Here is a 13,205-nt window from a genome sequence, read left to right on the forward strand (position 1 = left end):
AAAAATTTCTATATACATTCAGCATGTATTTCCATCTCATAAAGAATTAAAAATCTTGTTCAAAATGCCATCCAATATGAATGTTAAAATTCAAAACCATTCTTGACTTTTGGACAAAATCACCCATATACACATGGGCACACCTCATGATAAAAGTATATGTACACATATACATATCCAGCATGCAACATTTTAAACAATTTAAACATTTGAATCAAATACTCAGAGAAATATTTCTGCAACTAATCAAATAAATACATAACCCAAAAGCTAATTTTTATTTGACTTAAAACTTTTATATGTGCTTTTTTACATGCTGTTTGTATGAAATTTGGTGGAAGAAAGTATTATTTAATCTCTGAACTACTGCTAAATACTTAATTGATTTGACATTGGCTCCTTCCCAATTTTACTTGTAACTCATCCAAACACCATGGCCACCAGAGCAGACTGGCTCACCCAGCAACAAGGATTGTTAACTGTCCATCGGCATCCAGAGGAAAGTAATATGCCAATGCCAGTAAGGTGACACTAGGTATTGTTGCCCCTACTATAAAAAGTATTTTACAATTACCTGGAAGTCTTAATTTAATATTCTACATGTGCACACACAAATATAGAGTATGCTTAGCATAGTTCCTACATCATAAAAAATCCTCAACCTCATCAATATAATACTGTATTAAGAGCCACTATTGTTAACATATATTCAAACACCAGAAACAACTGTTTTGCCTGCTGAGACTATGGGGGGTCTGTTTTAAACAGCACTATCTTAAATCTACTATTGTTAATAGTACTTTGCAAATATCTTCTTTCATTTCCTTAATATAAAGGACATTTTATAAAGCAGGAGCTCCCTGGGTCTAGTCATGCCATCCATCTAGAAACAAGTCTGCAAACATCTGATCCACTTGTGTTAGAAAAGATATTTGTTCTTATTTCCGATGTAAATTGATGATTCTTTATTTTCTAAGTGCTCCTGAGAACATTAGTTTGCCATCTGCTTGTAGCTAACTTACTATCCATGGGATTCAAACTAGAAATATTGACAACCCACCCCCCCAACTTTGGGACATCTCTACACATAAATTAATATTAAAAAACTGAGACAGAATAAGACAATGTAGAATCAGAATGAGCTGAATCACTCATCTCCACTTTCCCTTTGCTGATGGATCATCTTATAAGCAATTTCTCAATATCTCAGAAACATCATGAGTTTCAAGACAGACAGCAGAGATTACCTGGGTCCAGTGATATAAAATAAACACGCCACTCATTTGTTACTGGAGACCCGAGATAGAAATGAAAGCTCTGTGGTGGGTCCTTTTCGCCTGATACCCATTCATGTGAGTCAGAGGAAGGCTCTATGCTACACCACACCTTAATTCCTTACCGTTTCTCTCAGCAAACTGGTGCAACTCAAGTATCCTTTCAGCTTTCCTATAGCACCGGGACTGTTTCCCTCAAGCAGTTGCATTTCAGATGGTGCAACAAGACACTGAACTCTCTTGGGTATGCAAACAAGGAACTCCCCCAGCCCAGCATCTTACTTACCTGCAGCATCAGCCCCCTCAGCAGGCACGCTCTCGGTAGACGCTGGAGTCGGGTCCTTGCCTGCATGCACCTGAGGAGCTTCTTCCTGGTTTGCCAAAAATGCAGAGCACAGATCAGTTTCCAGGGCTTGGAGCTTCAGCAAAGAATTCTGCCAGCAAAAGCAGAACATCAGGCTAGCTTGGTAGATGTCTAACACACAGTCAGGGCTGCAGTACAGCACCTTTCTCTCGTGTGTGTGGCAGGGACAGAGATGTAGCCAACTGCCACAGCTGCTTCAGGCAGAGCTGCCGGGTGCCAAAATCAGATGCGCATTTATCCTCACGCAGCCTCAGGTTTGGAATCATTTAGCTCCTCACGTAAATGGGTTATCTGTGACACATGGGACTGGTGATTTCGTCAGCAAGAGAGGCTGCACTGGGAGAACCAATCTTGGGAAGGAATATGCCTCCGGGGCGTTCGAGGGTTTTACGCTTAGCAAGTGTTTCATTCATTGCGCTGACATCAGGAGCAGATGATATTAGGCCCCTCCCAGGTTACCATTCATAAAAGCCAGCCACCCTCCGCTGCAAAAGTCTGCAGCAGACGCAGTGCATAAAGAGTTCCTGCTGCAGAGCCTGCCTGACATCTGGGAGGCGCTTTGGGGCTTCCAGATCTACGGCTGTGGATGTGGGGGTGGGCTCTGTCCTCTGAAGTTACTTCTCTCCAGTGGGGTGGTTACAATTGCCTTTTATCAAGAAAAAAATCGGAAGGGGAGAAGGAAATGACCTTGGCCACTTATGATGGGGACCAGGAAGAGAGGCAATTTATCTTCTATAGCTCCCAGCGCCTTCCGCCTTCCCCTCATCCTTTTCAATTTCTCCCCTGGCTCTTACTAAGAACAAAGTCATACAGACTGACACACGCATCCTGCCCTGACGCAGAGATTCTGAGTTAATTCCCTTGACCAGACCAGGTGAAAGTGAGTCACGCCTGAGTCGCTGGCGAAGTGCTACGCCCCCTCAGTAAGAACTTGGGTTCTGTGCCTCTCAGCAGTCTTCCACCCCCCAGGAGCCTCCTGCAGGGGCGGCTACTGGAGTACAACTACTAATCCTTGTCCTACAAACATACACCTTTGCACTCACACACACACACACACACACACATTTTGTAGCCTACTGCCCCTACAAAGAGACATCCTAGCCCCACACACATCCTCACACCTGTATCTACACTCATTATATATGAGCCCGATTTATTCCATACTTCACACCTTATCGTCCTTGTCCTACAAACACACACCTTTGCACTCACACTCACACACACACACAGGAATGCTTCATAGCCTACTGCCCCTATAAAGAGACATTCTAGCCCCCCACACCCTCACACCTGTGCCTATATTTCTTATATATGAGCCCAATCTATTCCATACTTCACACCTTATTGTCCTTGTCCTACAAACATACACCTTTGCACTCACGCTCACACATTCCATAGCCTACTACCGCTACAAAGAGACCTCCTAGTCCCCCCTCACACCTGTGTCTATATTCCTCATATAGAAGCCCAATCTATCCCATGCTTCGCACCTTATTCAACAGACACACCTTTCCCAGTTGTTCACCTTATCCTCAGCACTCCCTAAAGACAATTCCTATGCCTTAACACAGTCTAAACTCGACATATTCCTCCTTCTTTTCCATCTAGGCTCATTCCTACCCCTCACACATCCACTTGCCCACACATTCCCTTCTATATACCACATATATGACTGGCCTTATGCCTCCTACTCAACTGCTTATTGCATAGACATACCCCAGAACTCCTCACACCTCAACCACTCCTGCCCACACTCTATACACAACCTATAGCAGTGCCAAAGAGCAAGAGCAGAGATTTCAAAACTACTGTGAAGAATTTTTGATTTATTTTCTCTCACCCATTTTGAAAATGGTACAGCCTCAACAGGAACCCTCCCGCACATGCGCTAAAAGGGGGTAAGGTCAGATTCAAGCTTCTTCTGTTGCCCAGGGGCTGATACCTGCAAATTCTCAGCACAGATAAAGCATCTGCCTAGATCAGATTTTTTTTTTTAGTTTCTGTCTCTTTGTTGACATGTTTTCTAGCAGTGGGAGATGGAAGAAAGAGTCTGAGGTTGCTGACAAGAGGTGCAGATAAATCACCAAGGGTACCATGTTTCTAGAAAATATAGTAATGAAGCATCTAGTAGTCAAAAACTAAGAAATCAAACTCTAGTTATGTCTCCTACAGGGAAGCCATGGAAAACCAGTGTGATCTCTGAAAAACGAGCAGAGCTATTATGAAATTTAAGAAATAATGCCACAAAAATAGTGCTACTACTACAGAAAGTGTAGTGGTGCCTCATAAATTTAAAAATGGAATTGGCTAGCACTGTGGACATTCTAAGTCAATTTCTTTATTAAATAGAACATACCTTGAGATATACAGTGAGGAGGAGGGATAGCTCAGTGGGTAAGGTGCTTGCCTTTCATGTAGCCTATCTGGGTTTGATTGTTGGCAACCTATCTGGTACCCAAGCGTGCCAGAAGTGAGCCCTGAGCATAGAGCCAGAAGTCAGTCATGAGCACCATCAGGTGTAAGCCTTGATTTAAAAAAAAGACAAAAACAACAAAAATAGAACCTACTTTGAATCATAGGCTTCATCTTGTCTCTATCTGGTGAGTGGTGACAGCACAGCCTGACTCAGCAATGTCCCATTTTCCCTTTATTTGCCACTAGGAAAATAACAGCCCACTGACAATTGCTGGAGACCCTACACTGTGGTCTTAAAAAAAAATCTTGCTAACCACTCATAGGAAACCAAATGAACTTAAGAACCAATCCAAAAGTTTCTAAACAAATGACTCAACTCGTACCACTTCATTGCCTGACCTTTATCCTCGCCCCAGTGGAACTCAGCTTGAGATAACCCCTTGCTTGTAACTGGGGTCATGACCAAGTAAACACTTGGCTGATTAAATTACAGACTGATTATTTCCATGATGAAAGACGTGATAATAACAATGACAGCATTAGCTGATTTCTAGGGCTGTGTTTAGAGTTTATAAAGGGATGGTATGGAAAACATTTTGTATAATGCAAGCAGGGGGCAATCACTCCAGGACTGGAAGCTGTGATTTTTATGAACATCTTCAAATTCCAGGGATTGTCGGGAAGAGCTCTTGTGCTGTGGGAGGCAAAATTCTCTACCTACTCACCAGAATGTTGACTCATCACTTTACCTCCAAGGATCTGCCTCTACCTCAGACTTGATGACTTCTAAGTTCCCTCCTAATTTAAAAGGCAAGAAAAACCAAACTTGCACATACACTGAGGAGATAACCAAGAACCTGGCACCAATTGGTACTTAATGTTTTTAGAATGAAAAGTGTTCAAGCAGAACAACAGAAAATTATTTCACTAAATACAAGTACGTTGGTTTCCATGCAAAGGCTTCTAGTCTCTCACCAAGAAACTAAGCATCATGCTGAGACACAGTGATGACTAGAAGTAGAAATGGGTTGTTCTCATTCATCTCACCCTCCTATCTTCCTTCTCACTTACATTAACAATGAATTCTAAACAATACTGTAGCTGGGTTTTCCCCTCCTGACATACTAGATAAGATTAAGCTGAAAGGGATGGGCAAGAAAAATGGCAAATGGCCTAGGAGAGAGAAGTTGTCAACTTGAGGAACAAGAAGATTGCCAGTAGTAAGGTACACAAGTGCTAAAAATTGATGACCAGAAAGCAGAATGAAGTTATGTTGACCCAATGTTGTCAACTTTATCCCTTCCCACCCTGAATCAACACAACATCTGTGGACAACCTGCTCTCACAGCTCAGGACACCTATAAAACTTCCTGAAGTTTGTTAGTGACTAGACATGACATAGGATGGAATCCTAAAGGGATACCTCTCCTGACAAGCCTGGAATACAGAATGAAGCAGACGAGTTAGGGCAGTTTACCTATGCACAACCTCCATTGTTATATACACACCTTCCCAATGGGCAAAGATATTCAGAATGTCCTTTCAGGGCTGAGTCCTATACATATATCATCCTCCCCAGAAAGCCTACAGACAACTCCTGCACCACCTAAATGTCACCCCAGGCCCTACAGAATTAAATTTACACACCCCGACCATAGACTCTAGCAACTATCCAAAGCACAGAGCTGCATTACACTCCAGTGTGTGTGACTGATGTCAGCATCCTGCATATGGGGCTTCCAGTCTAATGGGAAGACAATAAAGTAAACAAATCAAATAAGTCTGATAGTGATGCAGAAGAAGTGATGGCGGCTCTCTGGGTGGTCCATGATTCCCAGGTTCTTCAATATTTTCAAGAATGAAAATATTGAGTAATAAAAGTGGTTAGATTCAGAGTTGGAAAGTAGAAAAGTGTATTAGAAAGAAGTCAACAAAGGAAAATAAACTCCCCATGTGGGGAGGAACTTAGTATAGAACTAAGTTAACTTAGTTAACTATGGTTTGGGGGTTTTTTATTGGAAAATTGGTCTTTCTGTTATAGAGAATGCAGGGTAATTGTAGGCAAGGGTTTTTGTGTAGGCCCTTTTCAATGAATATTGGGCTCTTTGCATTTCTTATCTATTGCTAACAATGTTACAGAGAAAGTAAGGATCCAACAGATCCTAGACTGGCCATCTGCCTTAGATATTTCCCTTTTGTTTTGTTTTGTTTTGTATTGCTTCCCCTGAGCCTAAACTCTGGGGCAGAATTTTAAGTTGGATAATTGTTAACTTCCTGTTTATCAGAAAATTTGTTTACCAGGAAATTTGTAGGAAGTTAAAAATGACCTGGGCAAGAAAAGAAAATGACCAGGAAAAGGCAGTCAAAAATGGGCTGCTTACAATAGCTTGCAAGGGGAAACTGAGGCTTCGTCAATCAATAGCTATTAGTATCAAAGGAAAAAAAGAGTCCACGCCAGAGACTGAGTAAGCAGCTACTTTGCTTCCTATTCTGTCATTTCTCAGTGAACCTTTAATTCAGGAAACACTTCCCTCCTTTGGGAAAAACAATAATAAAGGGCAGGAAGTCCCAGTCTCCCTCGTACTATCCCAGTCCAGTCCTACTCTTTCTAGGACTTTCATTCCTTTCCCTTGAGCCAGACTGCGAGCTATTTTCCTTTTAATATCCAGAGAATCCCTGAATGAATCTCTAGTATCAGCAGGAAAAACTGACTTGTGAGTGAGACTAATAATGACTTCCTCCCCCTTCCCTAGCTCAAATCTACCAACAAAAGAAGCAGAGTACGTGAAACCTAGGTGTCGGTGCCCAGAAGCTAATTTTTCTCGTTTACGCAATGGAAAATATGTTACTTGTTTTAGAAAATACTCATTTTCTCTCCGCTACAATTACCAGGTCCCACTTTAGTTGGGCTGTAATGGAGAACACCCACGTAGGCTGAGGGGTAAATACTATTTATGGTGCTTTGTCTGTAGCTGACTGGTTATGGGGTGAAGACCACTTACATTTAAATTCTGTGAAGAGGTTAAGTGGTCCTCTCTCAACCCTTTATCTAAGAATGATAGATTTTCTATGGCAATATGAGGCAAAATCAAATTTAAAATTCCCTCAAAACTGGAGACACACCCAAGACCACAAACATCTTCATTTCTATTTACTACCATTTCCCCTTGAATTTTACTCTTTCCCATTTAGATTTAAATAACCTGTTTCCACAAAGAAACTGATACTCCCTCATGTTTCCACTGACCCTCTGCCCCAGCTACTCCCCCAAGCTCCAACTCAACAATTATTTTTTCTTTTGGGTCACACCCAGCGATGCTCAGGGATTCTTCCTGGCTCTACACTCAGGAATTACTCCTGGCAGTGCTGGGGGACCATATGGGAGGCTAGGAATCGAACCTGGGTCCACTGCATGCAAGGCAAATGCCCCTACCCACTGTGCTATCACTATGGACCCTCAACAATTTTTCATTCATATTCATGACTACATTCCCATCAAATTCATGATCCAATTATGATTGCCTAAATAGATGCCACCCCCAATTTCTGTAAGCATCTACTTTATTTCTTTCATTACAGTTTTCCCAATTGTTATCTAATTCTCCCTTTCGGAGAACCTGGCCAGCTACCAAGAGTATCCTGCCCGCATGGCAGAGTCTGGCAAGCTCCCCATGGTGTATTTGATATGCCAAAAACTGTAACAATGATGGGTCTCAATCCCCTGGCCCTGAAAGAGCCTCCAATGTGGCACCATTGGGAAGGACGAGTAAAGGAAGGTTGCTAAAATCTTAGGGATAGGATGAATGGAGACATTACTGGTGCCCGCTCAAGCAAATCGAAGAACAACGGGATGACATGATACAGTGATAGTTCCCAATATTAAAATATATAATATGATTTTTCTACTGGTTCATTGGTTCTTTGCAGGTCAGAGAATTGGAACCATGCTTCTCTTGTTCAATATATCTAGTACTACATGTAGAATAGGAGCCAACTAACAGATTATCACATCTGCTCATTTATTTTCCAACACTCTTTAAGAAATATTTAGGAGGTCCTTCTGAATATTCAATTTCAAATCCCACGCTACTCTGGTTCAAAGTTTTAAATATTTACAGTCACTGGGAAATACATACAACTTTTCCTCAATACCCAATCAGTATAATATAAGGTAATGAGATATTCAAGTCAAGGGGTCTTTACAGTTATATTCTGAAGCCAATTGCACTTAGGTGTAAGTGAGGGGAGTCTCACAACAGCATACTTATTAAAGATGGCAGATCATTATGGAAAGCATTAGCTATTTCCCCTTATTAATATCTTATTAGGAAACAGAACATATCAGCTTATCCCTACTTCAAATATCTGTTTTATTGTCCAGAGAGCTAACAGTTGCTTTTTTATTTCTTTGAAAAAAGGGCTTGCCTTTCCGGCCCCACGCGAGATCGACCCTGGAGGCAACTGAACCACTTTGGACACGAGCGGCGCCCCCAAAATGCCTCCAAACTGTGTGCTCGGAGCTTCTGGCCCAGGCTTCCGGCGGGGTATGGTCTTTTCTCTCTCAACTCTTTCTTTTTGAATGCAGCGGGGCAATAGCCGGTTTTTAGACTATGCAGGAAGCCCAGGAAAGCCGATGGGGCGGGACTTCCGGACCCGCCCTGTGCCGGCGGACATTTAAGCGCAGAGCCATGTGGGGAAGCTCCTTTCCGGCCCCGTGGGAGATCGACCCCGGAGGCAACTGAACCACTTTGGACACGAGCGGCGCCCCCAAAATGCCTCCAAACTGTGTGCTCGGAGCTTCTGGCCCAGGCGCTGCCAGCGAGTGATGCAATTACCAAAAGAATTTTCCCTGGACTTCATATAGAAATCCAAAACCTAATATCTCTTGATTGTCAGCAACGTGTAAATGTTCCTTTTTGGCAGGGCTTACCGTGGGGGGAAACTCCAAACAATAGTACTGAGTTTTTTGTTGAAGGGTTTGTAGCGATAGAATTTTAGGCAGAATTTTCCCTGGACTTTATATAGAAACCCAAAACCGCACGGCCGCGGCAGCCTAATGTCATCTAATCATCAGCAATATGAAATGGTTCCTTTGTAATGGGTTGGACTTTGGGGGGACCATAATAGGGTTAAAGTTTGTAGCGACATGTAATTTCTGGCTGTACTTTCCCTGGACTTTATACAGAAATTCAAAGCCGCGAGGCCGCTGCCATGGCCGCGCAACCTATTGTCATTTAATCATCACCAATATGAAATGGTTCCTTTTTAATGGGTTGGACTTTGGTGGGAAATCCTAACAAGAATAGTAAATCTTGTGCTGAAATATTGAAGGCTACCAAAGTGGTAGCCATCTCTATAGACTGAACTAAGCCATATCCCCACGCCGGCTGAGAAGAAATATCCTTCTTTCTCGGGAAGAAACTCGGCATGGCGTTAACCATAGTATGATGTCCATTAAGCTGACACGGACCTGGTGGTGTGGGAATGGGATACAAGGGAATAAATTATTATGTACTTGGAACAGTGGGACGCTGGTGGAATCTCGAGCCGGGGCCGATACCAGCGTATTACTTTTGGTTCCAGAAACTGCTTGCAGACATTCTACCAGACTATCAACTAAGCCAGAGCCCCACGCTGGCTGATGACGGGAAATAACCATCTTTTTTGGTTTGTTTTCCCTTTGTCAGGCAGCGTGGTGATTACTAAACAGGCGTGATCTCGGTGGCGTGGGACGAGGGGGGGATAAAATAGAAAAGTTATGTAACAAACAGCGGGACTTAATATCTCTACATTCTCAGCAATGGAGAGCCATCAAATGCTTCCTTGACAGTGGGACTGTCTTCTCTTTTTTGGGGGGAAACCCTAGCAACAATAGTGAGTTATGTGTTGAAACATGGACTGTAACCAAGATTAAGCGTAAACGAAGTGAAACTTATCACTTACAAGGGCGGGGACTGGGGGGGGCGGGAGGGGGCGGGAGGTATAATGGGGTGGTTGGTGATGGAATATGGGCACGGGTGAAGGGAAGGGTGTTTGAGTATTGTATAACTGACATAATCCTGAGAACTATGTAACCCTCCACATGGTGATTCAATAAAATTTAAATTTATAAAAAAAAAGGGGGGCTAAGGATTACCAACATCAATGAGGCCATGCTTTTACATATTGAACTAATGTATGTCCCTACATCTCTGAGGGTAACAAAGTTATTTATTTCAGCACCCATACCTACTGTAATATTAAATCTAGAGTTACTATGACTTTTACTATTTACTGAGAAGATACAGTTCATCTCAAGTAAATGTTCAGGAAAGAATTACTCCTTTGAAAAATACACTAAAAATTAACTTTCAGGCAAAATGTTAGTCATACAATGGCAAAAATATTTCTTAAAAATTGGTAAGCTTGAGAGAAGTGTGTATGTATGTGTGTGTGTATAAGAGAGATAAACATCAGATTTACATTCTGTCAAGAAGAGTATATGACAAATATATTATTTTTATAAACCCTCCTCATGATTTTATCACAAAGTTAAAATTTAAAGAATATTCTCAGGACCATAGCAATTGTAAGGTGCTTGCCTTGCACACGGCTAACTAGGCTTCCATCCCTGGTTTCTAATATGGTCCACTGAGCCTCACCACCATGAGTGATCCCTGAGCACAGAGTCAGGAGTGAGCTGTGAGCACCACTGAATATAGCCCCAAACTGAAAAAAAAAATCTCTAACTTACAGTTTCTCACAGACTTTAACTTTATAAAATACTCAATGTTTTGACCCAGGTTTTCTCTTGCTGCAAGACAATGAAAACCATCACACAGACTAGCACGCAGGAACTGCTGAACTAGAGTCCCTCTGCCTTGTATGTGAGCCCAGAAATTAGTGCTTTGGAGAGGACTAAATGAAAGGAGGACAGGGATAAAACTAAAAGGGCTAGAGGCTCCAATTTTAATCCCCAGCATCACCTTGTCTGGCTACCTCACCACCACCTCTAAGCTTCACCCTGCTGACCCCCAGCAGTGCCAGGTCTGAGAAAGCACCACCTAACCAGCCCAACTACAAAAGCCTCAGCCTGAGTACTGCGGAGAAGTTCCCCTGCCATCAAAGTACCAAACAGAGATCCCAACCTGAAGCAAAGGAAAGTAAGAGACGGAGAAATAGGTTAGAGAAACAAAGGCACTTCAGCACTGGCAACTCTGGTTACAACTCTGCTCAGCCCAACACCTCTAAAGCTGCTCCAAGCTAATACACGGAGAAAAATAGTATGAGTGTTGGTGGCATAGTCTTCCCTTGCAACACTATTCTAATGGTATAGATTCCACTGGAAATGATGTGGCCTCTGACTAGTGGAGCCCAATAAGTCAGACCTGAAATTAGCTCAGCTATTCTTCAACTGGACTGGAGTGATAGCACAGCAGGTAGGGCGTTTGCCTTGCGCTCGGATGACCCAGGTTTGATTCTTCCGCCCCTCTCGGAGAGCCCGGCAAGCTACTGAGAGTACCCTGCTGCACGGCAGAGCCTGGAAAGCTCCCCCAAAACAGTAACAATAAGTCTCACAATGGAGAGGTTACTGGTGCCTACTCAAGCAAATCGATGAACAATGGGACAACAGTGCTACAGTGCTATTCTTCAATTGGAGCAAACATCTGGGTTCCCACTAGGACCATACTGGTTACAGGATGCCCTTGCTGACATTGATAAGAAAACTTGACTAAAATTAATCATAGTACACTGTTTCAACTAAGGAAAAATCTAATATGAAACAGGACACTTTATCTACACTCTGAAAACCAGAAAAAAAAGACTAAGTAGCATGCTACAATGGTATCACATACAGGAAAACTATCTTGGACATTATGCTTCCAAAGACCAATATCATGTTGTCCAAGCACCTATTTACCCATCTACTGATAACACCATTCCCTGATCCAAAATGGGAAAATATGCTCTATATCTAGCCTATTAGCATACTCCAAACTTCAGTGCCACAATGAGTGGTTTAGGAGTTGGTCACATTTTCCAAGTCAGATCCGTAAAACTCAATATGGGACTTTGGGGACCTACAGATAAGAACATTTTTTTTCTACACTGGAAAAGGAAAAAAAACACCTCCTAAAAAAATACACATGAGGGCAAATTCAGTCAGCCTCTAGAAGCTGAGAGTTTCCTCTAGCAATCACGATTACGAAATCCCGTTGATTGTCAAGTGGCTCGAGCAGTCTCAGTAACCTCGACATTCGTCCTATCCCTGAGATTTTTGAAGCCTCTCTCTTCTTGGCCTTCTCAACGATGCCACATTGGAGGCTCTTACAGGGTCAGGGGAATGAGATTCAGCTGGTTACTGGCTTTGGCATATGAATACACCATGGGAAGCTTGTGAGGCTGTCCCATGTGGGCAGGAAGCTCTCAGTAGCTTGCTAGTTTCTCCCAGAGGGAGAAGTAGGTTGTAAGATATCGCTTCTGGGAGTTTGCTTTTAAGTCTCTGGATGTTGGCCATTGATGGGATTACACACACCTGGGTTCCTCTGCCGGTACCTTCCTGTGTGAGACTTGTCCAAACGTGTGAAAAGGGGGCTTGAGCATGGCTGTGGCTAGGTTCCGGTGGTCTTCGGCCGCCGGGAGCTCTGCTTGGGGCTGGGAGGAAGCTGGAGCCCATCCCCTCAGAGGGGCCCTGGGGAAGACAGCCAGGTGTGCGGGCAAGAGACTCTCTGAACAAGGAAATACTGTTGGGTAATGACCTGAATGAGCTTAAACAAGAACTCTTCTTTAGAACCTTGAGGTAAAGAATCTCTTATGGACACTGCTTTCATTTCAATTTAGTAAGACCTGAACAGAGAATCCAAATGAGTGCACCCAGATTTATAAACTATATAACTAATGACTGGATGTTTGAAGCTATTAAACTTGTTGGTAATTTGTTAGAGATTTTCAAAAACAATATACCTTGGGATGACTAGCTGTAATAATAACACTCCCTCGAAAGAGGGGTAGTTATACTTTTTGGGTCACACCTGGCAATGCACAGGGGTTACTCCTGCCTCTGCACTCAGGAATTACTCCTGGTGGTGCTCAGGGGACCATATGGGATGCTGGGATTCGAACCCGGGTCGGCCGCGTGCAAGGCAGACGCCCTACCCGCTGTGCTATCGCTC

General features: G+C 42.9%; 1 protein-coding gene across 4 annotated transcripts in view; it reads right to left on the bottom strand.

Moving 5' to 3' along the window:
• The window catches only part of FAM13C (family with sequence similarity 13 member C), a 150,779-nt gene that overhangs the window by 43,524 nt on the left and 94,050 nt on the right, over positions 1-13,205 (bottom strand). For all 4 annotated transcript variants that reach the window (XM_055138449.1, XM_055138448.1, XM_004616526.3 and 1 more), the window contains one exon: positions 1,561-1,645. In XM_055138449.1, coding sequence (XP_054994424.1) covers positions 1,561-1,645 — 85 coding nt within the window. The remainder of the gene's footprint in view (positions 1-1,560; positions 1,646-13,205) is intronic.

This window comes from Sorex araneus, chromosome 5, assembly GCF_027595985.1.
Source record: "Sorex araneus isolate mSorAra2 chromosome 5, mSorAra2.pri, whole genome shotgun sequence".
In the NCBI taxonomy this organism is placed as follows: Eukaryota; Metazoa; Chordata; class Mammalia; order Eulipotyphla; family Soricidae; genus Sorex; species Sorex araneus.